This window comes from Trachymyrmex cornetzi, unplaced genomic scaffold (assembly GCF_001594075.2).
Source record: "Trachymyrmex cornetzi isolate Tcor2-1 unplaced genomic scaffold, Tcor1.1 scaffold654, whole genome shotgun sequence".
Lineage (NCBI taxonomy): Eukaryota > Metazoa > Arthropoda > Insecta > Hymenoptera > Formicidae > Trachymyrmex > Trachymyrmex cornetzi.
Genome location: NW_017299975.1, coordinates 16,813 through 28,265, shown reverse-complemented (window position 1 = coordinate 28,265; position 11,453 = coordinate 16,813). Strand labels below are relative to the sequence as shown.

The window sequence follows — 11,453 nt, the reverse complement described above, 5'->3', positions numbered from 1 at the left end:
AGTGGAAAGAGCGGAAGATTTTACGTCCGAATATGACCTTGACCTTGACCTTCACCGCTACCTTCAAGTGCTCCTTCACCGCTCCATGGTGAGGTTCTAGTTCTTTTCGGTTTGTGTCCGTTAGTTTGGACCTCCCTGTCGGCCAGCATTTAACATGGTTGAACCTGAGCTGATATAGCCCGAGCGGATCGTAAGCCACAACACCCCCACCACGAGAAGGTGGACACATTCCTATCCGTTATTTAAAATGGGACACCCTATATATGCTAATGCCGGCGGTACTGTAACTTTCAAGTATCATAACTCAAAAAGTACTAATGAAAAAATATTTTCTTACAGTGTATTTTCTTACAGTGGAAAGCTCTCAACACCAGCTATTAGATTCTGGAATCAAAAATGGGTATTCCATTTTTTAAAATCGATGTGACTTTGACCTGACCTTAGGGATGTCACCCCAAGGTCAAAGATAAGATCAACAAATAGATTCTTGTTGAATCCTACAACTTTTGTCTGAAACACTTTTCTATAAAACTTATATTTCCCAAGATATTCAAGTGGCCTGACCTTTTTGGAACACCCTGTATATGCGGTATCCGCGGTACACTTGTCTCGTTATATATGTATATATAGGATTGTTCAGATAAGGGAAGTTCCCTCCATTGCTATACCATTCTCGCGGGATAGCGCGCATGCACCGGTTGAAATTGTTGAGGGTGGGGCAGGAGCCATTCACGCAACACGTATTCGCAAATCTTCTCGCAAATCGATCGCCACTCGTTGCCCAGGTGAGACTTAGGTAGTGCGTAATAACCCATATCCCGACTATATCAAAAGGGTTTTGTCGCAATCAAATAAACGAAAGACAAACATTCCAGTATGAGCAAAGCACGACTGGAAACCATGGCCACGATGACCTGCATGAAGACCCTGCTAATGCTCTTCAATTTCATCTTCTGGGTAAGCAGAAACCTCCAAAACTCCCACACATTGCGTCATGATTATGGACTATTCTTATCACGTCTTGGTCCTACCCAACTGTTGCACAATTGATTAGCATTATAGTACCAGGTAATTGAATCTGTTTTTACTTGATTATTCATAAAATATAATAAAAATATATATTACATAAAAACATATTTTTTCATATTTGATTTGTGAGTTATGTGACGTTGTGACAAACTATACATTTCTACCATTTGTATTTAACCTTGAACCTTTGAATCAGTTTAGAATTTTCAAGCGCATTAATTATATGGCTAATCTGCAGGCCGCACGTTCGTAAACATACGAGTACATACGCGACCATTAGCGCTTCTCCAACATTAGTGACCATTACTTATGTCAGTTTAAAAATACTATCGATGATTACTAAATAATTTGTAACATTTCTCGATTTCTTCGATATTATTTTATTTTTTAAACTAGTGATGTATTCAATCATTGCAACACATTGGATTAGGAATGTGCGGAGAAGCATATATAGACTATCGATATTTCGTATCAATATGAATCGAAATACGCAATATTGATACAACAATATATTGATTGGAAATGATTCGATATTCGGGAATATCGTTACTTTTTTTGCATGTTTTATGATATAGAGACGTGCGGAGACCACAAACTTTCGATTTTAAAGAAAAATTAAAGAAAAAATCACTAGGTAAATTCACTAATTTATCAATAAAATTATAAATATTTTAGTAAATTTATATATACACAAATGGAAGAGAGATTGAGGAGAATAAAAAATTATACATTTGTGGATTTTATATAATACATATATCTGTCATTTTACATATATAAGTCTATCAACTAATAAAGATAATATGAAACATAAAATTTCTTTTAATTTTATTCATGATAGCATTGATCGCGATGTCGTAAACTGTCCCCGAATTGGCATCCTTGTTACGTTTATGTGGTTGAATTTTGGAAATATAATCTTTGTATCGAATCAATTGATATCTACGTTCCGGATCCGATGGGAGGATTCCGTTTACCTACAATCCCGATTGCACATACCACTCATATCAGCTGGTGCCTATAGTAATTTTTTTATTGCTTTACCAATGAGAATATTTTATTTTTAAATTGGCCAATTAGCGACGCATGTGTGCAACATGCATGTGTGCAATCGGAGTCTTCCCATTTGTAAATATCGAATATCAAAAGGGATAATGATACGATATTTCAAAATATCGATTATATCGGAACATCCCTACAGTGGATTAGTACATTAAAAAGATTACTTTATATGAAGTATCTGAATGCAGTAGCATAATATAATGAACTATGACAATGTGAAACGATACATATTCTACAATATTCCATTTATTAAATAACAACAATATCATTATTGAATATTTAATTGTTTAAAATATTTAAATGCTTTTACACTTAATTTGCGCTTTGCTAATTTTATCGTGTGTAGCATTTTTTGATATGCATAATTATTTTAGTTAATTTTAGTATAATAACAAATGACCGAATTCGCTATAAGAAGATATTTTGCATCTAAGATATTACACCTTCAAACATAACATTTATACATTCGTGCACAGTATTATACTCCAATAAAGGAGATATAGAGAAAACTTATCTTAATTTTATATTAGATATCTGTACTCGACAAAGACACAAATTTTTATTAGAACCAATGGCCCTATCGTAATTATTTATTAATAAGAGCGTTATCTTTTTATAGTTGAAGGGATTCCTAACTAAATGTTGCAAACATTTTTATAGTAATATTTACGTATATTGTTTTTACTGAAAAGTGATGTTTCAATGGAAAAACGCACGTGTTACTTGTATTTGCTGTTCTTTTTCTTTTCTGTAAAATTTGAGAAATGTTGGGTGCAACGTTCTTTCCGGGAGCCATTTCATTTTTTCAAAAACAATTAGACAATTCGAATTACTTCGCGATAAATTATTCGACGAGAGTTTCTTGATGTTTTGTACATATTTCAGGCGTCCGGGGTGTTAATGTTATGCATCGGAATATGGATGCGCATCCAACTACGAGATTACATGAACATGAGCGTGCAGGGCAGCGGAGCTGCTCTACTAGCACTTGCAAGTTTAGGTGCGGTGTTAGCGGTCGCAGCGGTCCTCGCCTGTTGTTGCACTGCACGCGGTCATCCCGCTCTCCTGTATTTGGTAGGCATTCTATTTCAAAATTTAGCAATCTATTATGATTTCATAATACAATTAATGATTCGCACAAAGAATCAGCATACAGAATACATATTGGAATAGACACACGTGTGACTGCATGTACACACCCATGCGTCATATAAGATTATAAATAGAATTCCGTCGTGAATTAAAGTAGGCTTCAGGTCCCTTAGGAACAACAGGATAAAGTTACAAATCGATATTCGATGTGATATCATTATATAAGGGGAAAGAGACCTTAAGGAGAAAGAGATCTTATATAAGGAGAAAAAAGATACTCGCTGCGTTTTCGTAGTATTATTATAGGCATATTAACAAATTATATCGTAAATATGTGTAAAGTTGCAAATCTGCAACACTTGAAATCATTTACGGCTAATATGCTGGAAGATGGCTTTGACCTTAATATATGTTGTCAACATATATCATGATCCTGAGTGACCTCCAAGTTTTAGCTATTGCTCGTTATTCGTTAAAAAGTTATTAACCAAAAAAGTTCAAGAAATGATGTTTTATTTCAGTTATATACAATATTACGATATTAAAAACTCCATATCCGCTCTACTAAGGAGCGTTGGATTTTCTACTCGAAGCGAATATCGCTTCACCTTTTCTCTTGTCTATAGGGATGCACGACTTTCCACGCGAAGCGAGATCCGCCCCACCTCCCCCTTGTCTAGTGGCAATAATGGCACATGAGCCATAAGGGAAGGTGGGAATGAACCTCGTTTCGCGTGGAAAATTTGATGTTCGGGCCGTATTCATAGTCAGAACTTATTCTTAAGACCGCCTTAAGTACGGTCTTAAGATGTCCTCTAGATTCATAATCGAAAAATAAGATGGTACTTGAGTAAAATCTCAAGTTAAAGTTTATCGAAGACGATCTTATTTCAAAACGTCTTGAACGGTCTTGACATGATTCATAAACACATCTTGTTTAAAATAAGCATAGACTTAAGACTATCTTCTTAGTTACGAATTCATAGTCATTATAAGACATCTTATTTGACATATATATATACGAAATAAGGCGGTCTTGGCCAAGACGTGTTCGAGGTGGACTTAAGCAAAATTGGTAAATGTTAAGGAATCTCGTTCACCTCACATTTTGATAAAAATACACTGAATCGATGCGTTTTCGCGTAAAAATAAAAATTTGATAATGAAAAAATGTCGTTCTGTCCTGCGAACTGAGATATTAAACATTAAAGTTAACAACTATTGAGGTTAGGAAATCTGTCATACTTAAATGTATCGATATGATCATGCGTCGTGATCACGTGTGCAAGTTTTTGTAGGCAGACAAGGGGTGCGTTTCGTTTCTCGCATGATGCGCATAATGCATCGTTTATCCTCGTTGCTCACCAAACGTTGAACAAGGACAATGGATGCATCATGCACATCATGCACGATACGGAACGCACCTAAGATATTTATTTACTGCAGACTCTTATTTGATTGTATTGAGAAAAATGGTATATTTAATAAAGCAATTAAATAAAAATCCTTGACTCGCTGTCCAAAATGTTGTTGGTAATGCAAACTTGTGACTTAATTCATACAGGAAATGTTTTGAGATCGGGATTTAACCGATCATAAACAAATATAATTTTTGTAAATTTTTCCTATACATATAAATGCAACATCTGAAGATTTTTTATATAACATTTTGTGTTTCATATTAAAACAAGCATGTGCAAAAAGTCGGAAACGCGAGATTCACGATAGATATACTTATATTTAAATCATTAGGTAATATTATTAATTTTAATTAACAAATTTAATAATACATTATAAAACATTTGTAACTTTTTTCAAAATTTATAGGAATGTGGACAACGACAAAGTTTTTGATAAAAATACACTGAATCAATGTGTTTTCGCGTAAAAATAAAGATTTGACAAGAAAAAAGTGTCGCGCTGCTCCGCGAATCGAAATATATTATTAAAATTGACCACTATTTAGGTTAGAAAATCTGTCACAGCAGTGGTTCATTATTTTAAAAACACAAATTCACTGCTTTAAAAATACAAATTATTTTCTTATATTGCTTTTAAAGCAGTGAATTTGTGTTTTAAAAATAATGAACCACTGCTGTGACAGATTTTCTAACCTAAATAGTAGTCAACTTTAATAATATATTTCGATTCACGGAGCAGCGTGACATTTTTTTTCTTGTCAAATCTTTATTTTTACGCGAAAACACATTGATTCAGTGTATTTTTATCAAAATTTGAAGTGAACGAGATCTTCTTAACATTAATTAGCACCTGCAGTACTCCAAGAAATTAAACTACAGATAAGACGGACAAGACAGTTCTATAAAATCCGCTTTCAATTCTGAAAATTTCATTGAAATTAATTCCCGTTTTGGAACAGTATTTCAGAAAAAATTCAATTTAATTTCAGAGACTTTTTGTTGAAAAATTCATTTTCAGCAAAATTTGAGTAAAATTTCAGAGAAATTTTAAAAAAAGTTTCCGAAAAGTTTCTACAGAAGTTCAGAGAAATTTTAGTTCAATTTTAGCGATTTTTCAGTATGTCAGCTGAAAAATTAACTTTCAGTGAAATTTCAATAAATTTTTAATCAAAATTTCGCTAAAATGTTCCAAACATGGAATAATTTCAGCGAAATTTTTTCACCAGGGAACGCACTTTAAGTCGGAATACATAATCACAGCCTAATCATACGTAAGATAATATAATAACACATTTCGTAAAGTTATACTTCTCAAATGCAGTGTTTCTATTGGAGAATTCAACGGAAATATTACGGAAACAGCCGAATATCAAATAAGTTCAACCTTAAAATCATCTTCGTCAAGCAACCTTAAATCAAACAAGAATTACTTAAAGAAGAATTTCTTCTCGAAGGTCGTCTTATTTCGTGACTATGAATTGTTACGCTCTCAAGACGATCTTAATTGAATAAGACAATCTTGACTAAGACGATCTTAAGCGCTGCCTTGAGCTTTGACTATGAATACCGGCCTAAACAGGTAGGGCGGAGTAGTTCTTAATATTGTATAAAATAGAAATAAGACGTTATTTCTTAACTTTTTTGTTAGTAACTTTTTAACAAATGTCGAGCGACGGCTCTTGGAGGTCACTCAAAGTCATGACCTTGACAACATATGTCAAGATCAAGGTCATCGGAGCGGTCTCCTCTGATCGGCATATTTATCATCTCTAGAAATAGAGATTCCCTGAAATAATCAATTTACCTTTATAATTCTTTTCTTTTCATTTGCGTAGTACGGTGCGTTTCTGGCTGTCGTGGCTTTACTGGAACTCGGTGCGGGCGCGTCGGTTTACGCTTATCGCACGAGCTTGAACGAGGGATTTGATCAAGGTCTGAACGAGAGCATGGTTGCCTATGGACAGGACCATTCCAAGAGTAGTCACATCGATACCATGCAATCAACTGTGAGTATGTCAATGTAGTGACATACTCACAGTTTGAAAAAATTAATCAATTACAGTTGCATTGCTGTGGCAATCGCGGTTATGTTGATTGGCTCAATTTGGATCCGCCAAAGGACGTTCCCTTATCCTGTTGCAAAGTGCTACAGAATAAATGCGACACATCGGATGTAGAGAAAATTTATATCGAGGTATATATTTTTATTAATTATTTAAATTTTTGCAAGACAGAGAGAGAGAGAGAGAGAGAGAGAGAGAGAGAGAGAGAGAGAGAGAGAGCGCGCGCGAAAGTGAGAGTGAGAGGAAAAGAGATAGAAAATAAAAGAAAAATATTTTACTTATACCAGGATACAACATAGAGAATTATTAATATGTTCACTGTCTTGGTATTCATTTATGATGGGCGCCATAATGATCATTGATGATAAACTAATGAAACTTTATAAAAAAAACGCTTGTAAAAAATAAATATCTGACATAAATTTTTGAATGACGTGACTAGCTTAATATGTATAAAATACAAAGGATACAATTAAACGTATTATCTATCAAGATTATTTAATTAGTCTTATTTAATTATTGAACAATATTTTATATATTATATGCATATATTTTTCATGAAAATTCTACTGTGGTGTACACAATAATAGTAACCCATAAAACTCACTGTCAGAGCAGACGTATTAAAATCTTGATTGCTATCTCATAATAATGAACAATTACAATCCGTAAAAAAAAACTAAGAAAGGAATATTAAACGCAATAGAAATTTTTAAAAAAATGAATGTAGAAGATAGAAAAGAGAAAAATTAATATGAGAAATTGGAATCAAATCTAATAAACAGTTTTTTTAATTCTTTTATTTCTTTTGTTTTTTGGGGGGAGTTTCTACTGTTTTTTTATAATTCCTTTTCACAGGGATGTTACAATCGCTTACTGGATCTTATAAATAGCAACATCGGTCTGGTGGCCGGTACGGCGATCGGCGTAGCTTTTTTCCCACTAGTTGGTATCTTCCTGGCATGCTGTCTAGCTAGCAATATCAATAAGGCCGAGTACGAGCAAGTTGCTTAGGCATGGCATTTGCGCAAATTGCAACGGTCCTATCAGAAAACAAAACCTATATCCTTAACGACAACGGCGAACATATATGATTTAATGGGAAAACGGAAATGATCTCAATCGAGGCAAGCGCGTACTTTATCAATTCGATTTTAGTTAACAATTTGGTACGAAAATTGATTAAAAATGTATAATATAAGGTCCACTTGTATATGAAGTTATATCTAAAATGGATCTTATACATAATTATGTATTTGCATCATTCTTATATTGATTTTTGTTGTACTTAAGCCCTCGATTAAATTCGTGCTTTCATGTTTTGGCTATGAATCATTTTAATCAAAATTAATATAAATCGATAATGTTGTATCGAAGTATGTTTACTTAATATCGTTACAAGATGTAATAATCTTCTCATACATTTAGAATTTATTTGAAGATTAATCTTCAAATATACTTCATACAACAATTAAAAAGAATATACAGATCTTAATATACATAATATTTAAGATCTTTTAAACAAAGCATTTACAAACTAACATGTTAGCAGACAAGAGAGAATACGAAATATACTAATTTGAGACTAGTAGTCGCTGATGAGCAAGTTTCTTTGAATATGATTTATAAAATTTTTTTAATGTTAAAAAACGTATGAGAGATATCTAGATTATTGAATAAAACATGACATATTCCTTTGCATGAGAGGATTAAATAACGTTGTAGAATGCGAACGACGCATGACTAGCATTTTTATGAATTAGCAGTAAAAATATGACTTGATTATTGCTAACTTTAAAAATATCGAATCGCATTGTACAAACTGAAAAAAAATTTTAATTTAGATATAAGTTCTAAAATTTGGTGAAAGTCAAATGACGTGTTTATACATAACATATATTACGTATATATGTATATATACATGCATACATATATATGAAGATAGAACAAAACATAAAAATATATCGACAGTCTAAATTATTATTTTTATCAATAGAATCACAACGCGAAGAATAGTTACGATAGAGTTCATTTCACGAATGCCTGTGTATATCAACGATATGGTGCGACAGATAAAACAAACTTCTACATTTTTTTAATATTCTATGAATCCTTAGATGTAGCAACAACTTTTTCTCTTCGGATTTTAGTCTCTTACAAACTTCTATTCCATAAGTCTTTAAATCTTTTTAACTCATTAAATTCTTCACTCTTAAATCTTCCATACTTCGAATTTTCAATCCACTAGCAATCTTAAAAATTCTATATGTTCTATCATTCTATATATAATATTATATAGAATCACATGTACATGTATAATATTATATAGAATCACATGTACGTCATCCACCTTCAAATACTTAATCATGATTCATTGTGCGTTTAAAATCATGGCTATCATTATTTCATATAAATTGGCTTCGATTTTCCATTGAACAAATGAAACTTAAACTCAGACAATCAGCAGAATCAGTATTAAATATTAAATGGGAGTAACATATCTATTTTGAATAATTATCGGACGAAAATAGCGAAACAAGCAAACATTTCCTTATTATAAAATGTTGTTTTATGTTCTATCTATAAAATAATCTGAGAATTAATTTAATTTAATATAAATATTTTTTAAATTTAATTTAGTTTTAACTTTTTTTGCTGTGAAATTAAAAAAGAAATATATATAATAAAAAAAATAATAAATAAAAATAAATATAACAGTTGCGAACGTAACTTACGAGCATAATTATGCAGTCTTCTCAAATAAATAGCAAGATATAAATGTAAACTCGTTTAAAGGTATAAATATTGTGTTCTTCAAGCAAATGGTTGAAGAGCATTGATATTATACATAAGTAAGCTCCCTCCATAGCGAAACATTCAATTAATTTTCAAATATTCAATTAATTTTATATTATATATTTGTACAATTCCTTTTTTGAAATCAATCGGAATAATAATTCAATTAATTTGAGTAGAAATTTATTTAATTCGGAAAAAAAATTGAAAAGAAATATTCCAAATAACATAAAATCTTTTTAAAAAATCCACAAAGAAAGATAAAAAAAAGTTTAGTCCAATTCTGTGATATCTTTCAAACTTTTCTGCTTTTTGAACTCTTTAAATAACTTGAAAACCTAATCTAAAAATATCTTTAAAATCTTTAAAAAATATAGATATTGATTATTCAAATATTTTTTAGACTTTTGTATCATTTACATTTTTAAATTCAAATATTATTGATCCACTTATCTTTCTTTACGATTTTCACGTCTATAGATTCCAGCAAAACATTAGCATAATATATAATGTGATATTAATTATCGAATAAAAAATAATCAAAATTTATTACTGAGAGTATACCGACAATTATTCCATGACAATTATTTAACAATTATATTTTATATATATAAAATGATCGTTAAAAGAAAAAATTCCATATTTGTATAAGTGATCATGGTTACATATAAACATTTTATTTCTTGAGGGAAGATTAAGATGTAATGTCCTATTACGAGAAAAAAATTCAATTATCTGTTATATCATCATATTTCTATATATATATATATATACATATATATATAAACAAAGTTGAAATATAAATAACAGTAATTATGTTACACTATGGAAAGAGATACATATATACATATATTATATATTATAGAATTTCATATGTACAAATATATGTATGCATATTCATTTATTTATTATAGAAATTTAATGTATACAAAGTAAGACACTTAACTTGATAATTTTTTTCTATTTCTATTAGAAAGAAATAAGAAAAATACTAAAACTACTCCATTTTGAAAGACACTGTTACATTGTTTTTGTTATATATTACTATATATTTTTTGTTACATTATCTTATGTATAATTAGATATTATAATTTGATATAACACCATTAAAGTGTTTCATAATACATTATTAATAAAAATATCAAATAAAATTTTTAAAAAACAGACACGTTAATTGTCCTACTTTGTACTATATAAATTATGTTATGAAAAATATATTACAGAATAAAAATTATTTTATAGACTATATATTCATGTTTATCGTACGTAAAGAAAGAGGTCTAACATATAAGCCTTTATATTTACAAATATTCCCCAACTGTTCTCTGTAATGCAATGTCAAAGCTGTGTTGAGGATGTATTGTACATTGTGCAAACTCGTAGCCGAAACAATATCTAATTGTTTAAAATGTACGGCTTTTATGTATATTTAGTGTGTATCACAGAACATGTGCATTTTGCATAAATTCTAACGAGCCTTAAATAAAAGTCAATGAAATATCATTCTTTCACTAATAGCTTAATAAAAATAAATCTTTATGTATAAATCAATATTTCTTACGATAATTTTTTAATTTTTATTTTAATAATTTTATTGTTACTTTTTATATGATTTATTGATCATTATTACTATTCTATACAATCATAATTTATTCTAACTTTTACTGTCCTATTTATTTTACAAAATATATTTATATTCTTTTAATAAATTTATATTTATAGAGTTAGTTTTGTTATTAATTATACATTATACATAATATATATACACTTATATGAGCATGTATAATAAAAATGATGACTTACGTTAACCGATAATGATTAAATATAAAAAATATTTATAATTATAATTGTATAATTCTCCTACTTATTCACCTCCTTTCTTATTACATTATTCTTTCTTTTAAGGCGATGCTAAAGCCTGTTTTACCACATTTCCATTCGGTGAAAAATCTCTGTATTGGATGTACGGATTGCAAAAGTATTATTGCTTAAA

The 11,453-nt window shown here is 30.3% G+C and overlaps 1 protein-coding gene across 1 annotated transcript; it reads left to right on the top strand.

Moving 5' to 3' along the window:
- The first annotated feature begins 273 nt into the window (after positions 1-273).
- On the top strand, positions 274-8,612 carry LOC108767155 (tetraspanin-7). The gene is given in 7 exon segments (XM_018516882.1): positions 274-766; positions 768-785; positions 876-957; positions 2,974-3,162; positions 6,437-6,607; positions 6,664-6,795; positions 7,523-8,612. Coding segments are annotated over 7 exon segments (825 nt in total). The 5' UTR covers positions 274-689; the 3' UTR covers positions 7,679-8,612.
- Positions 8,613-11,453: the final 2,841 nt, after the last annotated feature.